Below are 26,441 nucleotides of genomic sequence, written 5' to 3'. Positions count from 1 at the left end.
TCTCTTGTCATTGATGACTTCCTGTCTATGCCCTTAATTACTTCCTTTCTCTGTTTTTCATCCCACACTCTTACTGTCTGCCCAGGGAAGGTTCTTCTTCTTTGCCTCTCTATTTTTCTTACTTTTTCCTTTCTTTGGGTAATTCTAATAATCTTTATATATGTATGAAGGTGCATACATTTGGTGCTGTAAATTAAATATAGCATGTTAAGCTTACCTTATAATTGTGTAAAGTTTTGCGGTAAAAAATAATGATTCATAATCCACCACTTTATTTTAGTTATTTCTCATTATAGGGATGAAGTTACTCTTTACTTACTACTCTACCTTTATTTTAGCCTACAAGTTGCTTTGCAGGCTGGAGGATAATTTAACATTGAGCAAATTGTACATGGGCAGTAAAATGGCAACTAATCACAAATTTGCTTTCAAGGTGCAGCTGGCTGATAATGCTTATTACTGTTTGGTTTCTATGTGTTACTGTCATGGTGCAAGTTTGACCAATAAGATAAATGAAGCCCCTCTGTGTCTATGTGTGCTGCCTGATTTTCCAGTAACTTTATGTAATTAGATTCTTGTCTCTTCTAGCTCAGTAGAAGCAAAGTCTTCATTCCTCTATTCCAAGCCCACAAAAGATTGAAACTTCTCTTCCGGTTAAATGCAGTTTCACTGATAAGATAAAATTAAAGTGTTACCTTGTGGTAAAGAGTTCTCAGAAGCAGAAATATTGCTCTGCTCACTTCCTCGAAATGTGTCACTCAACTCCTGCAACAGTTTTTTTTTTTATATATTTTTTTTTGCAAATGAATAACTTTTACCAGTATACAGGGTTGTGTTTAAACATAGTTGCGGAGCCACGTCATGCCTGGTAATCCATCTGATACCTTGCCCTCAAAATTGACCACTATGAAGTTTTTGGAGGGCTCAGGTGCTTAAGTAAAAAGCATATGTTTATTTGGCAGCTGTCACCATAGATGTATCTTCCTTCCTGTTGGGTGAGAACGGTTTCCATCTGCTTCCTGCACAGTACAGATGTGATTTGGTTTTACCTGCCCAGAGTTTGTCGATGTTATTAACCTACTTTCTCTTTCCTGTAACAAAAAGCTGAATTACTGGTACTGCATTGACTTACTAGCAGAGCCAGCACATGTTTAAACCAAAGGTTCTGTAGCAAAAGCAAAGCAAGAGTTTGCATGAGAAGTTAAATGCAGGAAAGTGTATAATGCCAAACAATTGAATATGTCAATGTACAATATATATCCATTATTTAGGAAGTTCAGGGATCTACCTTAATAGATGAATTTTGAAATATTGTTTGATAATTTGAGGTCTAGTTCAGGGTTGAATAAAGCACTGTATATGGTATGTTGTGCAGCACCTTTTAATAGAATCAGGTGCATTATGGTCCACCTTAGTTTTTCTGCAATACAGAATTTAAACAGTGGCTTCCAGCATGTTGGAATAATGATAATGATTGTTGTTAATACAAAGGCATCACTTTGCAATGAATATTTTTCCTTAGAGTAGCTTGTAGGAGGAGTTTGTTTCATGGCTGTGTATGGGCCATGTCCAGACTGGGATTCAAAATAGGCCCTGGCATTTCCATTGCATGTAGGACCCTCCAGCCCAATAGATAGTGACTGTCTATGACATCTTACAGCAACCTCTCTGGCATTTGCCAGAATCTACAGATTTCCAGTCCGGGCCTGTTATGGGCATCCAAAACATTGTACTTGCAATGCCGCACTGCATGTCATCTATTTCGTAGCAGACACAAAATTTTGAACATATTAAGTTATTGGCTGTGCAGGGCAATTTATCTCAAGTTAAGGTGTCACAGTAAAGAATTGCCAAGTACATCCAGATGCAGTGGGGAACCCGGAAAATGACAAACCCGCAGTGTAACTGTATAGAGGAACACAATGCTGGCCAAAAGAGCAACAAGACAGTGCTTGATTTACTTTTAACATATTAGCTGGAATCTCTGTTTCTCCTGTCTACCTTTTTTCTTTCTTTTGGACCAGGACAAACTATCATACAACTGGATCTTTTCCCAGTAGCATTCTGATTTCTTATCATGCACTTCCCAAAATTAAACTTGACAACATTTTCCCATCCTCTCAATTAAATTCCGGGCCCACTCTTTTCAAAACTGTCAAATTAATAATTTACATTTGCTGTTTTTCTTAATAAAATGTTCATGTTTCATGTTTGTGCTTTCTGGATTTCATGTAAAGAGGCCTTTTAGAGGAATAATGTTATGAGAATTGTGGAGAAAAAAAATATTGCATTATTGGGAAGGAGAAACGTTTATGAAAAAGTTTGTGAAACATGGGAGACAGAGGAAAACTAATAACAAATCCAAGACAAGTTTTTTGCTGTAGGTTACATGCTTGCATCGCTGCAACATTACATTTTCACTACTTTGACATGACAGGATGTTTTTAAAGTCTTGTTGCCAGCTCACAAGAACCTGTGCTTGCTCTTCCTCTGTTTGTGAAAGCAATGGGTAACACTGCATGTTACAATACACGCCCACTGAAATTCAGTTCCCACAGTATGTACCTGCTAGTTTTTCTAGATTTGGCTTTCATGAGCAACAAATTACATATAATTAATGACATACTGTAATTTACATACCATTGCTACCTAGGGAAAAGTTTTTCTGCTGAATTAATAAACCTGCAAATTGAACTCAGTGATGAGATCACAGGAATGTGTTATGGTCATGGTGTTATTAATTTTTAATTTATATAATACTGGCATAACATGGCGGTTTTATGAAGACTGTTCACCATTCACGTCATTCTCTGCTCCACTGGAAATTGATTTACAGTGGCTTGCAAAAGTATTCGGGCCCCCTTGAACTTTTCCACATTTTGTCACATTACAGCCACAAACATGAATCAATTTTATTGGAATTCCACGTGAAAGACCAATACAAAGTGATGTACACGTGAGAAGTGGAACGAAAATCATACATGATTCCAAACATTTTTTACAAATAAATAACTGCAAAGTGGGGTGTGCGTAATTATTCAGCCCCCTTTGGTCTGAGTGCAGTCAGTTGCCCATAGACATTGCCTGATGACTGCTAATGACTAAATAGAGTGCACCTGTGTGTAATCTAATGTCAGTACAAATACAGCTGCTCTGTGACGGCCTCAGGTTGTCTAAGAGAATATTGGGAGCAACAACACCATGAAGTCCAAAGAACACACCAGACAGGTCAGGGATAAAGTTATTGAGAAATTTAAAGCAGGCTTAGGCTAAAAAAAGATTTCCAAAGCCTTGAACATCCCACTGAGCATTGTTCAAGCGATCATTCAGAAATGGAAGGAGTATGGCACAACTGTAAACCTACCAAGACAAGGCCGTCCACCTAAACTCACAGGCCGAACAAGGAGAGTGCTAATCAGAAATGCAGCCAAGAGGCCCATGGTGACTCTGGATGAGCTGCAGAGATCTACAGCTCAGGTGGGGGAATCTGTCCATAGGACAACTATTAGTTGTGCACTGCACAAAGTTGGCCTTTATGGAAGAGTGGCAAGAATAAAGCCATTGTTAACAGAAAACCATAAGAAGTCCCATTTGCAGTTTGCCACAAGCCATGTGGGGGACACAGCAAACATGTGGAAGAAGGTGCTCTGGTCAGATGAGACCAAAATGGAACTTTTTGGCCAAAATGCAAAACACTATGTGTGGCGGAAAACTAACACTGCACATCACTCTGAAAACACCATCCCCACTGTCAAATATGGTGGTGGCAGCATCATGCTCTGGGGGTGCTTCTCTTCAGCAGGGACAGGGAAGCTGGTCAGAGTTGATGGGAAGATGGATGGAGCCAAATACAGGGCAATCTTACATAGTAAGTTGGGTTGAAAAAAGACATACGTCCATCAAGTTCAACCATAATGCCTATATATAACCTGCCTAACTACTAGTTGATCCAGAGGAAGGCAAAAAACCCCATCTGAAGCCTCTCTAATTTGCCTCTCTAATCTTGGAAGAAAACCTCTTGGAGTCTGCAAAAGACTTGAGACTGGGGCTGAGGTACACCTTCCAGCAGGACAACGACCCTAAACATAAAGCCAGGGCAACAATGGAATGGTTTAAAACAAAACATATCCATGTGTTAGAATGGCCCAGTCAAAGTCCAGATCTAAATCCAATCGAGAATCTGTGGCAAGATCTGAAAACTGCTGTTCACAAACGCTGTCCATCTAATCTGACTGAGCTGGAGCTGTTTTGCAAAGAAGAATGGGCAAGGATTTCAGTCTCTAGATGTGCAAAGCTAGTAGAGACATACCCTAAAAGACTGGCAGCTGTAATTGCAGCAAAAGGTTGTTCTACAAAGTATTGACACAGGGGGCTGAATAATTACGCACACCCCACTTTGCAGTTATTTATTTGTAAAAAATGTTTGGAATCATGTATGATTTTCGTTCCACTTCTCACGTGTACACCACTTTGTATTGGTCTTTCACGTGGAATTCCAATAAAATTGATTCATGTTTGTGGCTGTAATGTGGCAAAATGTGGAAAAGTTCAAGGGGGCCGAATACTTTTGCAAGCCACTGTATGTATTCTACTGCAAAGAAACAATTGAATCAGTTTGACTCAATGAGCCTGCCTATGTACAGTTTTGGGAGTGAAAAAAAAACAGCCCATGGACATGAGGATAGTGCACACACTTCCTATAGTTATTGTTATGTTAACTGAACCCAGGACCCTTACACTACAAAAGCTAGCCAGATTACTAGCTAAGAATCCATCCATACAGACAAGGAGCAAAGTTAAATTTGCTTCAGATGGTGAAGCACAGGAGATGGTGTTTTCATGGAAAGCACAGTGCAGGACCAAGCAGAAAGAAATAAACACACTTAAAACACACTTAGGTACATAGGGTTGAAAAAAAGACCAGAGTCCATCAAGTTCAACCCAAGTGAACCTAGCACACACAAACCTATACTGTCTATCTATACACTCGCATAAATAAACTATATATACCAACATCAATACTAACTGTAGATTTGTAGATAGCCTTGGATACTATGCTTGTTCAAGAAATTATCCAAGCCCCTCTTAAAGGCATTAACAGAATCTGCTGTCAAAACATCAATCAGGAGGGCATTCTCCGACCTCACTGCCCTCATTGTGAAAAAACACCTGTGGGAAATAAACCTGGCAGGGGTTGTTCCTGGAGTTTGTTAGCATTTGGAAATAGTTGTTATGGGATCCCTATGGTGTATAATTATGGGTTGGGGTTGATGTGCTATCCACTAGGGAAGAGGAGCCATATGGAATTAAGGTTATGTCTTAATATGACAATATATTCCTTTCACATATGGGTGAAGAGGGATATCCATGCAGTGGGCACCAATTATTTGTTTTTTTGTTGTGCTACCACCATTAATGTGGGTATGGCCTTTAAAGCTTTTGTGATAATATGGGTGTGGTTTGAAGTGGGTGTTTAAAAATGTGAGTGGTCAAAACTGGTTTCCATTATTGGCCCTCTACCACTCCTTCCTTTTGGAAAATAAGAAGCACTGCCTTGCTCCCTAGCTTTATTTCCTATTTTTGTGTAATAAATGACTAGTATTGCTTTATATTTTTGTAGGGAAATATGTACACCTTACAATGTCTCATATGTTTATAAGAGACTTTTGAATGGTTTTTGTATGTAATAACTTAAAAAAGCTGCTACATAATAATAGATTTCCTTCTTTACATTTGCAGGGAGAAGCTAGTATCAGATGCTTTATAAAACCACAAGAGACACTGGAAAAATCCCTAGAAATCAACCGTCAGAGGGGAAAGAAAAAACTGCAAAAGAGGCCCAATTACAAAAATGTTGGGGAGGAGGAAGAAGAGGACAAAGGGTCAGAAGAAATATCAGAAGATCCAGACAAAGCTAAAGGTGCAGAGAGTAGTTCTAAAGGCACAAAGGCAAGCGGGGAAACTGAAGGTAAGAAAATAAAGTAATTGATGTCTGTGGGGTATTTTTAGTGCCAGAGTAACCACGATAATTTCTGATGTGTAAAAATTGCGCGAAAATTGTTTTTTGGTTGTACGAAAATACTGTGATTAAGATCCAAAGTCACAAAATGTTTCGATCCGAATAATTGTAAACAGCGTGAAAACCTTTCCTTAGTCTCCTAAGTCTTTCCTTAGGACTAAATGGCACACTAAAGCTCAAACCTGGCCAAAAGAAAGTCACAATATCAAAGCTTGAACGAATTCCAAAATGGTCGTAGTCTTTGCGAAAAATACGACTTTTTTGTGGCAGTTAATGAAAACCACGAAAAAATTGTACTATTTTAACAATATTATTGTGGTCATTATGAAAAGTTCTAAAAATTAGAAAAAATACAAATTTTTCTGAAAAAAAAAATCAGAACACAGTGTAGTGAACATGTGAAGTGTTAAATTGTACATGTTTATTTTTGGTTTAGAAGGCGATAAGAAATAGTCAAAATGTACAGAAATGCTTAGAAATTAAAGCAATTTTTGATAGAATAAAAAGGTACATATTAATTACAAGTATATTACATGATTAAAATATGTATTTGCATGTATATTGTACATCATAAATATAGGAGAAGGTTGAGCTAACTATGTAAACCCTCTTCATAAGAGTTTGTAGTTGTTAAATCTAATAATCATCAATTTTGGTTGAATTTTTTTCTCCTGTACATTAATAGAACTTCTACTAGCTACTTCTCTGCCAACAAAACATCAACATTATGTACTAACATACTTTGCCTCTGACTAATACAAGCATATTTATAACATTGCCATTCTGCACAAACTTTTGTGTGAATGTGTTGGGCCCCTTTGAATTGCCATACAATTGCTAATGTAATGCCATCACACCTATTGAGGGCTGCAATTCACCTGCAGTCAAAGAAAAGGACAGTAAGGGGTGCTGTCTTATTTATACTGTATACTACTTTTACTATATACTGCAGTTATATATAAGGTGTAGTTTACAGAGTTAAATAAATAACAGCACACTCTTGAATTTTTGTCTTATAGAATACATAATATTTGTCAGACTTATGTTTTATAAAATTACATACCAAGACTTAAATTAATGATGGTTAGTGTTTTTCAAGAGGTATGCAAGCAATCTAATGGTGGCCATGCCACGGGCAGATAAAAGCTTCTGACAAACTGAGTTGGCAGCTTATTGGCCCTGTATGGGGCCCTGAAATGGCCCAATAAACAGATATGTGGCCAAAAATCAGAGTGCATTGGTTTGTTGATGAGATACTTGCCCCGACAGCATACATCCTCTGGATCAACCCGATATCACCCAATTCAATGTTGGCATTTTGGGGATAGATCTGCTCATTTGGTGGTCTCACCAGTGTATGGCTAGTTGGGGTATATTTATCATGCTGTGTAAAAAAAAAAGTGGAGTGAACCATTACCGGTGGTGGGCAACCAATCCGCAATAAGATGTCAATAGTTAGAAAACCAAAGAAAAGCACCTGCCTAAGCAATAAATGTTTGTTTGGGCACAACTCAACCTGCAAATCCAGCCACATTGTAGCTGTTATCAGATAGAAGATTACATTTTTTATGTATTTGTCAGGCAATGATAATGTCAGGCGATGGGTTTACATCCTTTGCTCTAGTAAGCAATAAATATGGTATCTCTTCCTCCTTCTTAACTAAAGATTTCTCAAACTAGAGTGGTATAAATATGAAAAAAGCAGAAATCATGTAATTGTATAAAGTGTCACTGATGTCATGAAGTCTTCTGTGACTGTTGCTTCTGTATCAGCCTTAGGCCAATGCCACATGGGGCGGCTGCTTTGCCTGCATTTATCTGCAGGCCAAGAATCCAACTCCAATTCTTGACATGAAAAAAACATTGAAAAAGGGCTTGAGGGAGCCCAAAACATGTTGTGTGTGTAGTCAGAAATAAAGCCTTTTTAAGCAGGAATTCTGTGAGAGGTGGCTCTCCTCATTCGTGTACTCTATGGAAAAAAAACATTGCATTGTCTGAGTGCATGCACAATTAAAATAACTAAAAAAAAAACTACAAATATTATAAAATAAAGACCAATTGCTAATTGTCTCACAATATTGCTTATTGCTCTACATCAGTGCTGTCCAACTTCTGTTGTACCGAGGGCCGGAATTTTTCCGACCTACGTGGTGGAGGGCCGATAATGGAAGCCAGTTTTGACCACTCCCCTTTTTGAAACCGCACCCACTTGAAACCACACCCATGTTATCACATGACCATACCCATATTAATGGTTGTAGTACAGCAAAAACCTGCCATACTCTGCCTGCCCTACCCTGCCTGTGTGCCATACTCTGCCTTCCCTACCCAGCCTGTGTGTGCCATACTCTGCCTTCCCTACCCTGCCTCTGTGTGCCATACTCTGCCTTCCCTACCCTGCCTGTGTGTGCCATACTCTGCCTTCCCTACCCTGCCTGTGTGTGCCATACTCTGCCTTCCCTACCCTGCCTGTGTGCCATACTTGGCTGGTTTGTGCCATACTTGGCCTGTGTGTGCCATACTCTGCCTGCCCTACCCTGCCTGTGTGTGCCATACTCTGCCTTCCCTACCCTGCCTGCATGTGCCATACTTTCACTGTGTTTGCCATTCTTGGCTGGTTTGTGCCATACTTGGCCTGTGTGTGCCATACTCTGCCTTCCCTACCCTGCCTGTGTGTGCCATACTCTGCTTGCCCTATGCTGCCTGTGTGTATGGCACACACAGGCAGCCTACAGTGACACAATGCTGGCACTGCTCCTACAGTCTGCACAATAACTATATATTAAAAAACTTTTTAATTGCAGTAGCACCTCAGTATATGTTCTTTTTGTAGTGTGCAGGGATTATTTGTGGGTTTCTACTGCTCCTGAGGTGTGAACAGGGGAATAATGGGGGTGATTACAGCCTGAGCCTGAGGTGTGAACTCTGCAGGGGGTGAACAATGCAGAGATTAAAAGGTGTGATCAACACAGGGGATTACATATTTAAACAATACAGCCTGATTACAGCCTGAATCTGAGGTGAGAACCATGCAGGGGGGGCAGTTAATCTCAGTACTGATACCATTTAAATCTTACACAAGAGTAAGCCATCAAAGCAGCCAGACAGGTGGGGGGCCACACAGAGGGGGGTCGCGGGCCGCATGCGGCCCGCGGGCCGCCAGTTGGACAGCACTGCTCTACATCATACTGAAAGTTAACTCAAAGATGAACAACCCCTTTATGATACAAAAATGTATTTTTTTGTGCCTTAAAGTAGAGAATAACGTTGTCGGGCTGCAGTTCAGCTGTATGTTTGTTCTCTGGATGTAACATTGTTTTTGCCAGATTAATACTGATCTAGTGGCTTTAATTTCAGTAGTCTTTTGTGATGATTGGAAGTATACTGTTTTGATTTTTTTTTGCTCATGTGAGCCTTACTTTTACATAAATAAGTAATAGAGGAAAAGGAAAGTTACAATCACTGAGGGTGCCCTCTAGTGTTTGTAATCACTTACCTGATACCCCAGGCCGCTGCTTCTGTTAGCAGAAAACTGCACCGACCCAGGGCATCTGTGATTGAGTAATACTCTTCCGTCTTTGTACCGCTTGCGCATGTGCAGTAGAGTGAAGAGTTGAACTTTAACAAGAAAGTTGGCATATTCACACTACTGTGCATGTGCCGGGCATGGGATTCAGAAGAACGAAGATAGACAAGTCACAGATACTTATCAGGTAAGTGATTACTGGGAGGTGCCTAACATTTGACACTGTCCCCAGTGATTGTAACTTTCCTTTTCCTTTAAGGAAAATACATAGTATTACATGGTAAGTTAAGTTGAAAAAAAAGACGTACGTCCATCACGTTCAACCATAATTCCTATATACAGTGGTGTGAAAAACTATTTGCCCCCTTCCTGATATCTTATTCTTTTGCATGTTTGTCACACAAAATGTTTCTGATCATCAAACACATTTAACTATTAGTCAAAGATAACACAAGTAAACACAAAATGCAGTTTTTAAATGAGGGTTTTTATTATTTAGGGAGAAAAAAAATCCAAACCTACATGGCCCTGTGTGAAAAAGTAATTGCCCCCTGAACCTAATAACTGGTTGGGCCACCCTTAGCAGCAATAACTGCAATCAAGCATTTGCGATAACTTGCAACGAGTCTTTTACAGCGCTCTGGAGGAATTTTGGCCCACTCATCTTTGCAGAATTGTTGTAATTCAGCTTTATTTGAGGGTTTTCTAGCATGAACTGCCTTTTTAAGGTCATGCCACAACATCTCAATAGGATTCAGGTCAGGACTTTGACTAGGCCACTCCAAAGTCTTCATTTTGTTTTTCTTCAGCCATTCAGAGGTGGATTTGCTGGTGTGTTTTGGGTCATTGTCCTGCTGCAGCACCCAAGATCGCTTCAGCTTGAGTTGACGAACAGATGGCCGGACATTCTCCTTCAGGATTTTTTGGTAGACAGTAGAATTCATGGTTCCATCTATCACAGCAAGCCTTCCAGGTCCTGAAGCAGCAAAACAACCCCAGACCATCACACTACCACCACCATATTTTACTGTCGGTATGATGTTCTTTTTCTGAAATGCTGTGTTACTTTTACGCCAGATGTATCGGGACTTGCACCTTCCAAAAAGTTCAACTTTTGTCTCGTCGGTCCACAAGGTATTTTCTCAAAAGTCTTGGCAATCATTGAGATGTTTTTTAGCAAAATTGAGACGAGCCATAATGTTCTTTTTGCTTAAAAGTGGTTTGCGCCTTGGAAATCTGCCATGCAGGCCGTTTTTGCCCAGTCTCTTTCTTATGGTGGAGTCGTGAACACTGACCTTAATTGAGGCAAGTGAGGCCTGCAGTTCTTTAGATGTTGTCCTGGGGTCTTTTGTGGCCTCTCAGATGAGTTGTCTCTGCGCTCTTGGGGTAATTTTGGTCGGCCGGCCACTCCTTGAAAGGTTCACCACTGTTCCATGTTTTTGCCATTTGTGGATAATGGCTCTCACTGTGGTTCGCTGGAGTCCCAAAGCTTTAGAAATGGCTTTATAACCTTTACCAGACTGATAGATCTCAATTACTTTTGTTCTCATTTGTTCCTGAATTTCTTTGGATCTTGGCATGATGTCTAGCTTGTGAGGTGCTTTTGGTCTACTTCTCTGTGTCAGGTAGCTCCTATTTAAGTGATTTCTTGATTGAAACAGGTGTGGCAGTAATCAGGCCTGGGGGTGACTACAGAAATTGATATTGAAATTGAAAATTGAAATTGATAAACCACAGTTAAGTTATTTTTTAACAAGGGGGGCAATCACTTTTTCACACAGGGCCATGTAGATTTGGAGTTTTTTTTCTCCCTTAATAACGTAAACCTTCATTTAAAAACTGCATTTTGTGTTCAATTATGTTATCTTTGACTAATAGTTAACGGTTTTTGATGAGCAGAAACATTTAAGTGTGACAAACATGCAAAAAAATAAGAAATCAGGAAGGGGGCAAATAGTTTTTCACACCACTGTATAACCTGCCTAACTTCTAGTTGATCCAGAGGAAGGCAAAAAGCCCCATCTGAAGCCTCTCTAATTTGCTGCAGAGGGGAAAAAATTCCTGCCTGACTCCAAGATGGAATTCATCCCTTCTTAAAGCTATATAATGTATCAGCCAGTACGACTGGTGATTCGGGGAGGGAATTCCACAACTTCACAGCTCTCACAGTAAAAAAACCTTTCCGAATATTTAAACGGAACCTCCCTTCTTCTAAACGGAGTGGGTGCCCTCTTGTCCGTTGGAAGGACCTACTGGTAAATAAAACATTAGAGAGGTTATTATATGATCCCCTTATATATTTATACATAGTTATCATGTCACCTATTATAAGCGCCTCTTGTCCAGTGTAAACAGACCCAACTTGGCCAGTCTTTCTTCATAACTGAGACTTTCCATAACCTGCGCTCTGTAAAGGGGAGGAATAACCCCCTCCTCCCGTGAATCTATACCCCTTTTAATACAGCTCAAAACCTTGTTTGCCCTTGCAGCTGCTGCCTGGCATTGCTTGTTACAGCCAAGTTTATTATCTACAAGGACTCCAAGGTCCTTCTCCATTATGGATTTGCCTAGTGCAGTCCCATTAAGGGTATAAGTGGCTTGCATATTTTTACATCCCAGGTGCATGACCTTACATTTATCCACATTAAATCTAAAATAGACATAGTAAAGAAATGGTACAGATTAAATATGTATTATATATACTAAAGCTCTCACACAGTTTTCTGTTGTTTAATAGAGATTGAGATGGTGATCATGGAAAGGTCAAAATCCTCAGAGAAATCTGCTGTAACAGAAGAAAACACAACAGATGAAGAGAAGAGTGCAGCTGCATCTGGTACCGAGTCTTGTCAGAACAGGTAAATAGACTATTTTGTTCAGAAACCAACTATAAATTGCACAAAATAGCAGAGTTGTTAGGAAGTAGATGCTATTTAAAGAGGAATCAGTGCAACTGTTTTGCTTTGTTACATCAAATCAAATCACTTTTATTGTCACATTACTGGTACACTGATACAGTACATGTGAGTGAAATTCTTGTGTGCAAGCTTCACAAGCAACAGTGATGTACAAAATATAGAATAAATATGCACATGAGTAAGTGTGTGTGTATGTATGTGTATATATCTATATATGTACTATCACTGGGGGTGCCTACCATTTAGCACCCCTCAGTGATTTTTACCTTTTCTTCTCCTTTATGTAACAAATGTGCACACAACATTCTGTAGATATTGTGGCATCTTAACTCATTACAGTGATGACACCTTTTGCACAGTTTATGGTCTTGAGTGCATAATTTGGCACAAATTTTAACAGTTGTGCTTGTTACACTATAGCAACAATGTAGCCAAAATCTGTGGCCAACAATTGCTTTAGCTAAAGTGTTTTCTTTCTAGATCCCCCACCCTTCCTTAATAATTGATAGAGAAACAGAAGGATTAGGGCTGTGTCAGACGAGGAGATTAGTCGCCCGCAACAAATCTCCCTTGTCGCGGGCGACTAATCTCCCCGAAAAATCATCACACTGTCGAGTATGTAAATCGCTGGTGGGATGGCATACGCGGCGCCACGATTTTCCTCTCATCACAACTTCTGCGATTTTGGACAAATCGCGGCGCGGCGGATGCCATCCCACCAGCGATTTACATACTCGCCGGTGGGATGGTTTTTCGGGGAGATTAATCTCCCCATGTGCCACAGCCCTTATTGTGTAGATCTATGGTAAAAAGAAATAGTCAAAACAGCAGTTTCCCGAGAGACTATACAGAGAAGTCCCATAAAACTACTATATGTTCAGTAGTTAGTCATTAAGCTTTAGCACAATTGAGCAGGATGCTATTAAAGGAGACATAAAGCTTAAAGTGATACTGACACTAAAAAACGACTCCTCAAAATATGAATGTACATAAAAAGGTGACTATAGGTCATGTTGATTGATTTTCGCTGAGAGATTTGCTTTTGTAAATAATTGTTACTAGAAGTTCCTAAACCTGACTGTTTTGCCAACCTGACTGTCCCTTCTCAGCCTGTCAGTTATAGCTTCTAATGCTAACGGCCTCCTGCTGGACAAATATGGCCGCCCCCTCATAGGGGAGCATGGGGGATCAGACAGGTAATATAAAAGCATTGGGCAAATACTTTTATGGCAAAAATGAAGATCATGCAAAGACAGTGTTATGATAGATGTAAAAAAAAAGGTTTAATTTCTGGTGTCAGTATCTCTTTAAAGGAGCAGTTCAGTGTAAAAATGAAACTGGGCAAAATAGATTGACTGTGCAAAATAAATAAAATATTTTCAATATAGTTAGTTGTAATCTATATAATGTAATCTATAAGAGCAGACAGATGTCTAACATAATGGCCAGAACTCTGCTTCCTCCTTTACAGCACTCTAAGCAGTCAGTAACCAATCAGTGACTTGAGGGGGGGCATATGGGACATAACTGATCAGTTAGTTTGCTTTTGAATGTGACCTGCATGCTCACAAACTTACTGAACACTTATGTCCCATGTGCCCCCCCTTAAAGTCACTAACTAACAAACAGCTTAGAGCAGCGGTTCTCAACCTGTGGGTCGGGACGCCTTTGGGGGTCGAACAACCCTTTCACAGGGGTTACCTAAGACCATCAGAAAACACATATTTCCAATGGTTTTAGGAATAATTTTATGGTTGGGGGTCAACATGAGGAACTGTATTAAAGGGTCACAGCATTAGGAAGGTTGAGAACCGCTGGCATAGAGAGCTGAAAGCAGGAAGTTGTGTTTTGGCTATTATGTTCGACATCTGTCCGCTCCAGCCTTTATAGATACATTTTTGCCTAACTGTATTGCAAATATTTTTTATTTTGCAAAGTCTAACCATTTTACCCAGTTTCATTTTACACTGATCCTTTAACCAAGAAGTAGGGTTATAATGCTGCACATTATATTTTGGGCTTCTGTACAAACCCAAGGCGACAACGGCCCTTTAGCAATTAAGTTATTTGAATCTAAAGATGCTCCCAGTAGCTTCCCATCTTAGGACTGACGCACAATATACTGTATTGTATACTGTATGTATATATAGATTACAAAAGTCACAATACAAGGCAATAAGTAATCCTGGTTTACATTACAGGGCACCTCAGGAGCCAGTGTAATTTGTAATAACCCTGTAGCATCAGGGTGCTTAAAGATTTGAAGTGACTCCATATTTATTTAATAAGGTTTAGTTCTCCCTTAAATATTAGGCTTTAATGGCCCTTTCATATAATACACATACTTTAAATCCCAAAAAGGTCAGTGAATAGGTAGCATGTAATATAGACTATCTATTTCTCTAAATATGTGTGTTTTTTTAACAGGCCCTTCCTAGACATGGTTTATAGTACTCTAGAATGCACTGAAGATGATTACTATACACTTTTTGTCTTGTGTCTTCTTTATGCAATGACCCATAACACTGGTAAGTAACTATTAAACATTTGGCCAATTCTTGGCTTGTGATCAAAGTAACGTAATAAATGCAAGCTTAGGAACATTGGTAAATTTGCAGTAAGGTGCAAGCCGGCATCTCTAAAATTTATAAAAACAAAGTCTTTATTGATGTTAAGCTTTCTCGATGAGGAAAGTTGGTAGGGCTTGTCTGATTTGGCATGCCCTCCCTAAATCATAGAAGTGGGTTTGACTGAGGGATCAGCCCTACTTTTCTTTGATTTTTCTATACATATTATTTACAGTTTGCGTTTGGAACAACACTGTAAGGGTCATTAACTTATGCAAGTACAGTGAGTGACATGCAGTTTCAGACGCTTAAGTAGAGTCTTTAATAAATCTTATAACAGCTGTGGCACATGGGATGTTTTTGTTGTTGGTAAATTGTTGGACAAGCAGCAATGTGAATTGCTGCTGGGGAAAACATACACACTGCATTCTCTTTCTGAAGTAGCCTGAAGTTGTAAACTTTTAAATACGACACAATACAAAGAATGCAGCAATGTGCAATGTCATATACAAACAAAGCTAATGTATTTAAATGTTCGTGTCTGAAATGTTCTGCTATTTTTTGTTTTTTTTTTTTTTACCTCTGCTTTGTAAAAGTACTGTAACCCTTTCTTGGCACACTCACTTAATTTAGGCTGTATATAGGCTTTAGTACAGGAGATTTTAATTCTCTTTGAATTATAAAGTACTGGGAACTGGGATTATAGCGCAGTGCTTCCACCTAGTGGACACTGAGGAGCACACCTCAACGGACTTTCCACAAGGAATAATCACACACAGTTTTGCAGCAATATCAAACTTTATATAACTGTTGAAATAGAATGTAAAACAACTTTATGGATAGCTGATTATCTTGCTCTGAGGAACTTGTGCAGTCTATCCACTCCTGGCACAGTCGCTGTAGGGGCCCAGTCCCAACTTGGATCTGGATAGACCCCCAACCCTAAAATCAGTTCAGTCCCTTTCCCAAGCAGACTCTTATCCTTTCAGTCTGAACTCACAACACTTTGTACTGGCTGCTCACTCTGGATCTCTCTTCCAACAACTGGCTTAAACAACAGAGGCTCCCTTTATCAACTCTGGGCCCGCCCCTAGATTTTTGGCTCCAAACTTAAGCACACCTCTTCCCAGACGTGCACTGGGGCATCCAGCCAATCGGGTTCCTCCCCAGTCTGTAGCTAGGCTGGATGATGTCACAGACTGAGAAACGGGACAGAGTTCTCTGATCCCCCACAGTACCTAGTGAAGTGCTACTTTTAACATGTTTTTAGATTGTGCCCCATTTTGTTTTATTTGTTTTTTGCTGCTTTTGCCTTTCATTTTCTGTTGGTGGCACTGTTTTTTCACTTCATCTTCTAGCAGACTATCATTTGATGGAAAAAACAGAAATTCCTGGTAATCACATAGCTAGATTTAGTGATTCTATGCTGACCCTGTGCCATGTAATCTGCATTTCAGATGAAGAAGCAAAATCCATAAACAGCATTACTCTATTAAGTACACACAAGGCTTAGAATATCTCATGTAAATTGTTTTATTTTTTTATTGGGAAAGGTCTAACCTAAGGCAAGTAATACGACAGCTCCTTATTGTAAGTACACAGACTGTTGTTCATAAAAAGGAATATTTTTGCACACATTATACAGTGCTTTGCTAAAGTATTTGCCCGCCTTGGCATTTTTCATGTTTTGTTACATTCCAACCTGTAATTTAAATGTTTCTTAATCTTATTTTATGTGATGGATCTGCATAAAATAGTCTAAGTTGTTGAAGTGAAATGAGAAAAATACATATAAAAAAGAATGTAAAAAAAAAAAGAATGAAAATTGTCATGTTTATATGTATTCACCTCCTTTGCCATGAAGCCCCTAAAAAGTCCCGGTGCAACTAATTACCTTCAAAAGTCACATAATTAGTGAAATGAAGTCCACCTGTGTGCAATCTAAGTGTCAGATGATCTGTCAGTATAAACGCTCCCTTTCTGGTAGGCCCCAGAGGCTTCAACACCACTTCACACCATGAAGACCAATGAGGTCTCCAAAGAAGTCAGGGACAAAGTTGTTGAGAAGTACAAGTCAGGGTTGGGTTATAAAAAAAAATATCCAAATATTTAAGGATCCCCCCAGAGCACCATCAAATCTTCAAATGGAAAGAACATGGTTCCACGACAAACCTGCCAAGAGATGGCCACCCACCAAAACGACCAGGCAAGGAGGGCATTAACCAGAGAGGCAGCAAGGAGACCAAAGGTAACCCTGAAGGAGTTGAAGAGTTCAACAGCAGAGACTGAAGTATCTGGCCATAGGACTACAATAAGCTGTACTCTCCATAGAGCTGGACATGGAAGAGTGGCCAGAAAAAAGCCATTACTTAACGTTAAAAATAAGAAGGCACATTTTGAGTTTGCCAAAAGGCATGTGGGCAACTCCCCAAATGTATGGAGGAAGGTGCTCTGGTCAGATGAGAATAAATGGAACTTTTCGGCCACCAAGGAAGATGCTTTGTCTGGCGCAAACCCAGCACATTCCATCACCCCAAGAACACCATTGCCACAGTGAAACATGGTGGAGGCAGCATCATGTTGTGGGGATGTTTTTCAGCAGCAACTGAAAAGGGAAACTGGTCCGAGTCAAGGGAAAGATGGAGGTGGATGGTGCTACATACAGGTCCTTCTAAAAAAATTTGCATATTGTGATAAAGTTCATTATTTTCTGTAATGTACTGATAAACATTAGACTTTCATATAGTTACATAGTAGTTACATAGTTACATAGGGTTGAAAAAATACCATTGTCCATCAAGTTCAACCCATCCGAGTAAACCCAGCACACAACCTATACTAACCAATCTATACACTCACATACATAAACTATATATACAACCAGTAATACTAACTGTAGATATTAGTATCACAATAGCCTTGGATATTCTGCTTGTTCAAAAACTCATCCAGGCCCCTCTTAAAGGCATTAACAGAGTCTGCCATTACCACATCACTAGGAAGGGCATTCCACAGCCTCACTGCCCTCACCGTGAAAAACCACCTACGCTGCTTCAAATGGAAGCTCTGTTCCTCTAATCTATAGGGGTGACCTCTGGTGCGCTGATTGTTTTTATGGGAAAAAAGAACATCCGCCAACTGCCTATAATCCCCTCTAATGTACTTGTACAGAGTAATCATGTCCCCTCGCAAGCGCCTCTTTTCCAGAGAAAACAACCCCAACCTCGACAGTCTAACCTCATAGCTTAAATCTTCCATCCCCTTTACCAGTTTAGTTGCACGTCTCTGCACTCTCTCTAGCTCATTAATATCCTTCTTAAGGAATGGAGCCCAAAACTGCACCGCATACTCAAGGTGTGGCCTTACCAGGGACCTATAAAGAGGCAAAAATATGTTCTCATCCCTTGAGTCAATGCCCTTTTTTATACAAGACTGCACTTTATTTGCTGTAGTAGCCACAGAATGACACTGCCTGGAATTAGACAACTTGTGATCTACAAAAACCCCTAGATCCTTCTCCATTAAGGATACCCCCAACACACTACCATTCAGTAGATAGTTTGCGTTTATATTATTTCTACCAAAGTGCATAACTTTGCACTTGTCAACATTGAACCTCATTTTCCAGTTTGCTGCCCAGTTTTCCAATTTTGTCAAATCGCTCTGCAAAGCGGCAGCATCCTGCATGGAACTTATAGTTTTGCACAATTTAGTGTCATCAGCAAAAATAGAAACCGTACTCTCTATGCCCACCTCCAGGTCATTAATAAACAAGTTAAAAAGCAAAGGACCAAGGACTGACCCCTGAGGTACTCCACTAACCACACTGGCCCAATTAGAAAATGTTCCATTTACCAACACTCTTTGTACTCTATCCTTCAGCCAGTTCTCTATCCAATTACAAATATTATGTTCTAGGCCAATATTCAATATTTTAGATTCATTACACACAACTGAAGTAGTTCAAGCCTTTTATTGTTTTAATATTGATGATTGTGGCATACAGCTCATGAAAACCCAAAATTCCTATCTGAAAAAATTAGCATATTTCATCCGACCAATAAAAGAAAAGTGTTTTAATACAAAAAAAGTCAACCTTCAAATAATTATGTTCAGTTATGCACTCAATACTTGGTCGGGAATCCTTTTGCAGAAATGACTGCTTCAATGCGGCGTGGCATGGAGGCAATCAGCCTGTGGCACTGCTGAGGTGTTATGGAGGCCCAGGATGCTTCAATAGCGGCCTTAAGCTCATCCAGAGTGTTGGGTCTTGTGTCTCTCAACTTTCTCTTCACAATATCCCACAGATTCTCTATGGGGTTCAGGTCAGGAGAGTTGGCAGGCCAATTGAGCACAGTAATACCATGGTCAGTAAACCATTTACTAGTGGTTTTGGCACTGTGAGCAGGTGCCAGGTCGTGCTGAAAAATGAAATCCTCATCTCCATAAAGCTTTTCAGCAGATGGAAGCATGAAGTGCTCCAAAATCTCCTGATAGCTAGCTGCATTGACCCTGCCCTTGATAAAACACAGTGGACCAACAACAGCAGCTGACATGGCACCCCAGACCATCACTGACTGTGGGTACTTGACACTGGACTTCAGGCATTTTGGCATTTCCCTCTCCCCAGTCTTCCTCCAGACTCTGGAACCTTGATTTCCGAATGACATGCAAAATTTGCTTTCATCCGAAAAAAGTACTTTGGACCACTGAGCAACAGTCCAGTGCTGCTTCTCTGTAGCCCAGGTCAGGCGCTTCTGCCGCTGTTTCTGGTTCAAAAGTGGCTTGACCTGGGGAATGCGGCACCTGTAGCCCATTTCCTGCACACGCCTGTACACGGGGGCTCTGGATGTTTCTACTCCAGACTCAGTCCACTGCTTCCGCAGGTCCCCCAAGGTCTGGAATCGGTACTTCTCCACAATCTTCCTCAGGGCCTGGTCACCTCTTCTCGTTGTGCAGCGTTTTCTGCCACACTTTTTCCTTCCCACAGACTTCCCACTGAGGTGCCTTGATACAGCACTCTGGGAACAGCCTATTCGTTCAGAAATTTCTTTCTGTGTCTTACCCTCTTGCTTGAGGGTGTCAATGATGGCCTTCTGGACAGCAGTCAGGTCGGCAGTCTTACCCATGATTGCGGTTTTGAGTAATGAACCAGGCTGGGAGTTTTTAAAAGCCTCAGGAATCTTTTGCAGGTGTTTAGAGTTAATTAGTTGATTCAGATGATTACCGTATATACTCGAGTATAAGCCGATCCGAGTATAAGCCGAGGTACCTAATTTTACCTAAGAAAACTGGAAAAACTTATTGACTCGAGTATAAGCCTACCCTAGGGTGGGAAATGCAGTAGCTGATCACATGAAATGGATATACCTGATCAGTATTGATAATAATGGGAAATACTGTACTTAGGTACTAATTATAGGTAATTATTGATTGACTGAAGTTAAACACATAATATGTGTTTAACTTCAATCAATTATGATTAACTATAATTAGGATCTATAGGAAATATATACTACAGTATTATATATATGTAATGTATGTAATATGTCACATGTACAGTAATGGGAAAAGTTATATACTGCCCCCGCCAACCCTGTAGCGATTCCCGCAGCCCCCACCATCTCTATAGCCCACACGCACAGCACGGACAGTCTCTCAAAACGAAACAAGTCAGTCTTACACAGTGGCCGATTTAAAGTTCCTTCAGTCCCAGTTAATGTCGCTCTCAGCATGTCGGCTTCCCACAGAAGCGTAGCGCTGTGATAGGAACCGCTGATTGCCTGAGTAATCCACAAGACCTTCTACCTGTTGGTGCGCTCTATATAGATAGATAGACAGTATATCTATGTGACTGTGTGGAAGACGAGGCCATGACAACCTGAAGGGGCGCGTGACGCCATGACAACCTGAAGGGGCGCGTGACGTCACTTCCGCCCCAGGCGCCACTGTGGAGCGCACCAACAGGTAGCAGGCTAATGTAGAAGGTGGTTCCTATCACAGCGCTACGCTTCTGTGGGAAGCCGACATGCTGAGAGCGACATTAACTGGGACTGAAGGAACTTTAAATCGGCCACTGTGTAAGACTGACTTGTTTCGTTTTGAGAGACTGTCCGTGCTGTGCGTGTGGGCTATAGAGATGGTGGGGGCTGTGGGAATCGCTATAGGGTTGGCTGGGGCAGCAGGATTTGCTAGCATTGGGTCTGGGACTCGAGTATAAGCCGAGGGTCCATTTTTCAGCACATTTTGTGTGCTGAAAAACTCGGCTTATACTCGAGTATATACGGTAGGTTAATAGCTCATTTAGAGAACCTTTTCATTATATGCTAATTTTTTGAGATAGGAATTTTGGGTTTTCATGAGCTGTATGCCAAAATCATCAATATTAAAAAAAATAAAAGGCTTGAACTACTTCAGTTGTGTGTAATGAATCTAAAATATATGAAAGTCTAATGTTTATCAGTACATTACAGAAAATAATGAACTTTATCACAATATGCTAATTTTTTGAGAAGGACCTGTATATACAGGGATATTCTTCAGCAAAACCTGTGTCAGTCTGCCTGTAATTTGAGACTTGGACTGAGGTTCACCTTCCAGCAGGACAATGACCCGAAGCATACTAAAGCAACACTCAAGTGGTTTAAGGGGAAACATTTAAATGTTAGAATGGCCTAGTCCAGTCCAGACCTCAATCCAATTGAGAATCTGTGGTCAGACTTGAAGATTGCTGTCTCAACATGAAGGAGCTGAAGCAGTTTTGACTTTGAGGAATAGGCAAAATCCCAGCGGCAAGATGTGGCAAGCTCATAGAGACTTATCCAAAGCACTGTTTTTTTTATAATGTACTATATATGGGAACTAAACCTCAAAGTAATGCATTAAATGGATATGTTCCCTATAACTGAAAAATTGTCACAAGGTATAACAAATGCACTGTTGTGTGTGTTTTTTTCCTTTTTTTTGGTCAAACTCTGCCCTATGTGCACACTATGCAGTTAACAGAATGCAGGATAGGTTGTGTTTTTTTCTGTCTGCCAGCCTTTTTTTGGCCAGTGGAGAAAATAACAGGTGTGACATTTGCCCAGCAGTAAAAAAGAAATACAAGCTTTGTTTGATATATACTCTTGCAGTGAAAATCTTTGCACCTTTAAGCTGGATACAAGGTCCAAATTTGCAGCCTTACTCAGCCGATGATGATGATGTGATAGGCTAAATATTAATGATTTGTATACATGTGGATCCAGTGTGAATAATCACTACATATGTTTGATTACCAGTTCATCTTCACCAGTGGCTTTCTGGCACTGACTACTGATAGGTGTATAATAGAATTGCACGCTAGTTATTTAGATTAGAACTATTGATAATATATACACACATAGGTGTGCTTCTTCTCTGACCCAAGTTTTTTTCTTATTCATTCCTGATACCGGAGAAAAAGACTTCCTGCCTAGATGGAAATGTGCCTTGACCTATTTGTGTCATATCTTCATTCTCTTAATTGTTATTATGTTTAAACACATGTTTCTTTTTCCAGCAATGCCATATTGGCTGATTCAGCTCCACAATGCTGAACTAGAGACATTTTTAGAAACAGACGAGGTTTTAAGACCTAATTACTGCATCAAGAGACCGTATTTCATAACTAAGAGGAGAGACTTTTATATTGATTGTTTCTTTAAAATGTATCTTAAATAACAGCATTATTCTAGGTGACTTTGGTTCAGTTAATTGTGTAACTTCTTTAGGCCCAGAGAGAGTTAATGCTCCTATAGCATCTGACTTTAGGTGTAATAAATCATAGCTCAATTACCACTTCACTTGCTAAACATAACACCCAGTCAGGCCACATCAATATACTGTTTAACTTCCTTTTTCTTGTCAGGTATAAATCCCAGCAAGTTGGAAAGGATCCAGCTGTCTCTACAGCCTTCGCAGGAAAACCGCACCTACAACCATGTGCTAGCAGAAAGGCTTATCAGAATTATGAGCCAAGCAGCTCAGACAGGTATGCAGTCTTAGTTTGCAAATTGGCCTAAGAAAAAAATATATCCCGAACACCTTATAATAGGTGAGGGCTATACCCAGTGCTTTTATACAAGTCATGGGACTCAGATGCTATTTCAGATTTCCTAAATTTTACAGCTGTGGTAAACAGTGTCAATAGTTTTCTCTTTTCATAAATGTGAGAAAAAGGGGAAAAATGCAACATTTAACTACTTGCTCTGCACTAAATACTACAGCACTAAGTGTATTCACTGAGCATATATATATGTGCTAATTATTCACTTAAGTAAAAGTGACATACATTAAAAATCTGTTTGCTTGCTCTTTATACAGTGTTTTATACAGACTTTTTAGATTTCGAGTCTACTGAGAGTAGAGATTAGTTCTACTGGAATAAACTATATTTTCTTGTCTTACAGATAGTAAAGTCCGACTGGCCACCTTGGAACTTACATGTATTCTGCTAAAGCATCTTGTTTTAAATGACAGTGGCTGCATTATAAAAGATGTTCATCTTGCTTGCTTAGAGGTAATTACTACCAGCATGCTACTATTTTATTAAAGGAGAAGGAAAGGTAAAAATGACTGGGGGGGCGTACCAAATGTTAGGCACCCCCCAGTGATTGTAATTGCTTACCTTTTACACCGGGTTGGTGCTCCTGTTTGGAGATAACAGCATGAGCCTGTCGTAGCTGCAAGGGAGTGATCCTCTTCGGTCTGTCTAAATTCTTCTGAATCCAGATGGAAGAGAATCGCTCCCTCCCAGCTATCCCGGGCTGGTGTGGTTTTCTCCTAAAAGGAGCACCAGCCCAGGGTAAAAGGAAAGTGATTACAATTACGGGGGGGCACCCCCCAGTCATTTTTAACTTTCCTTCTCCTTCAAAAGTATTTCCTTTATGCATTAAATTAAGCAAAATAATGAATGAGAGACCAAGTTCAGACAGAAAACTGAGTAAAAAAAAAAATCTCTATAAAAAATATATAATAAAAAAATAAATAAATAAATATATATATATATATATATATATATCAAGGGTCTTGATAATGGTCTTAGGAGTAGACCGAAACGTTGGCCTGTTTTAACAGCATGTTTAAATAAAAGTAACGTTTTAATCTTTAAAAAATATCCTGGTGTGCACCCAATTTTTGGACTTCTATATATATATATATATATATATATATATATATATAGTGTATCACTAGGTCCGCATTCCCATTACTCACTTTACTCCATATCCAGTTCAAGGGTGCTGCACATGGTTGTAGCTCATATTCATTCCAATTGACAATGCGCACTCCTCATTCTTTATAGTTCATTTATTGTTGCATTAAAAACATTGGATGTTTTTAATGCAACAATAAATGAACTATAAAGAATGAGGAGTGCGCATTGTCAATTGGAATGTATATATGTATGTGTATATATATATATATATATATATATATATATATATATATATATATATATATATATATATATATATAAAGTCTCGCAGAAAGCACTCCAAGAAAAAATAAAAGACAAAAAAGTTTATTTAGACCCAAATGTCTACGCGTTTCGATCCATGCCGGATCGTCATCAGGACAGTGTTAAGGAAGTGAGGTGGATAGTTAAATACTAACGTGATCCAATCGGTGTACACATGACATTAGACTCAGTTAACCCCTTATGTGCACATATGAGATTTAAAACTAAAACATCATTACTAAGACTGTGACAGTATATCTACCCTATCAAGTGCATAAAGTCACCCAAATTGATGCGTTGAGTTTATACAGCATCTTGTGCCTATTATTGTGATGATTATGTCCCATCAGGGACCTAAAATTATAAAAGACATACAGTTAACTGAGTATCAAAGTTTCATAATAAAAAATATATAAAAATCAGTGCCAGCACCCGGACATTGGTGTTTTTGGTTGGTGAGTGCCGATACTTTGAACTTTATATATATATATATATATATATATATATCCAAAAAAGACCAGCAACACCGAGTTATATTCCAAAAACAATCAATTGTGTATTAAAAACGCATGAACAGCCAACGTTACGTTTCGGTCCCCATCGGGACCTTTCTCAAGGCGAGAAAGGTCCCGATGGGGACCGAAACGTAACGTTGGCTGTTCATGCGTTTTTAATACACAATTGATTGTTTTTGGAATATAACTCGGTGTTGCTGGTCTTTTTTGGATATTTAAATCATTTACCTTGCACCCGAGCTAAGAGCTGAAGCAGAGTGCCACCCTGGGTTCGCTATATATATATATATATATATATATATATATATATATATATATATATATAGAAACAGTCTGTGGCGATCCATTGAGAACTTGCGCCCCTCACTACTGTTACTGTTCGATGTTCCCGATTAACAGTCACTTTACCCTACTATGGTGAGTTATAGTTCAGCCGGCGTAAGTTATGTGTTACACTGAGGAGATGCAATTTTACACAATTTTGGTGGGTTTCTCCTTTCTATTTCTATTTCCTTGGCTCCTTACTGTGTGTGTTTTACCTGTAGATATCACTGGAAGGTTTTTATTCAATTTATTTTTATTTTGTTTCTGTATGGGAGGGGGAAGTAACGTTCTTGGGTTGTATGACGTCATCAGGTGGTTTTGGCGCCATAATAGGTTTAAATGGTGGATGGAATTTACTGGTTGTTCACTTTGAGAAAGGCTGCGGAAGCAGCCGAAACGTCAGTTGTATGCTGTGAAAATAAATCATCGTTTTCTTCAATTAAGACCTGTGAGTGCGATATTTTTTCCTATGCTATATATATATATATACAGTGGTGTGAAAAACTATTTGCCCCCTTCCTGATTTCTTATTCTTTTGCATGTTTGTCACACTTAAATGTTTCTGCTCATCAAAAACCGTTAACTATTAGTCAAAGATAACATAATTGAACACAAAATGCAGTTTTTAAATGAAGGTTTACGTTATTAAGGGAGAAAAAAAACTCCAAATCTACATGGCCCTGTGTGAAAAAGTGATTGCCCCCCTTGTTAAAAAATAACTTAACTGTGGTTTATCAATTTCAATTTTCAATTTCAATATCAATTTCTGTAGTCACCCCCAGGCCTGATTACTGCCACACCTGTTTCAATCAAGAAATCACTTAAATAGGAGCTACCTGACACAGAGAAGTAGACCAAAAGCACCTCAAAAGCTAGACATCATGCCAAGATCCAAAGAAATTCAGGAACAAATGAGAACAAAAGTAATTGAGATCTATCAGTCTGGTAAAGGTTATAAAGCCATTTCTAAAGCTTTGGGACTCCAGCGAACCACAGTGAGAGCCATTATCCACAAATGGCAAAAACATGGAACAGTGGGGAACCTTCCCAGGAGTGGCCGGCCGACCAAAATTACCCCAAGAGCGCAGAGACAA

General features: G+C 39.5%; 1 protein-coding gene across 4 annotated transcripts in view; it reads left to right on the top strand.

Moving 5' to 3' along the window:
- Positions 1–26,441, top strand: part of clec16a (C-type lectin domain family 16 member A) — a 157,624-nt gene that overhangs the window by 42,783 nt on the left and 88,400 nt on the right. For all 4 annotated transcript variants that reach the window (XM_004917946.4, XM_002939183.5, XM_004917947.4 and 1 more), the window contains exons 11-15: positions 5,740–5,968; positions 12,283–12,403; positions 14,891–14,991; positions 22,919–23,041; positions 23,460–23,569. In XM_004917946.4, coding sequence (XP_004918003.1) covers positions 5,740–5,968; positions 12,283–12,403; positions 14,891–14,991; positions 22,919–23,041; positions 23,460–23,569 — 684 coding nt within the window. The remainder of the gene's footprint in view (positions 1–5,739; positions 5,969–12,282; positions 12,404–14,890; positions 14,992–22,918; positions 23,042–23,459; positions 23,570–26,441) is intronic.

This window comes from Xenopus tropicalis, chromosome 9 (genome assembly GCF_000004195.4).
Source record: "Xenopus tropicalis strain Nigerian chromosome 9, UCB_Xtro_10.0, whole genome shotgun sequence".
NCBI lineage: Eukaryota > Metazoa > Chordata > Amphibia > Anura > Pipidae > Xenopus > Xenopus tropicalis.
Note: the sequence above shows the minus strand (reverse complement) of the source record. Positions and strands in the feature narration are given on the sequence as shown.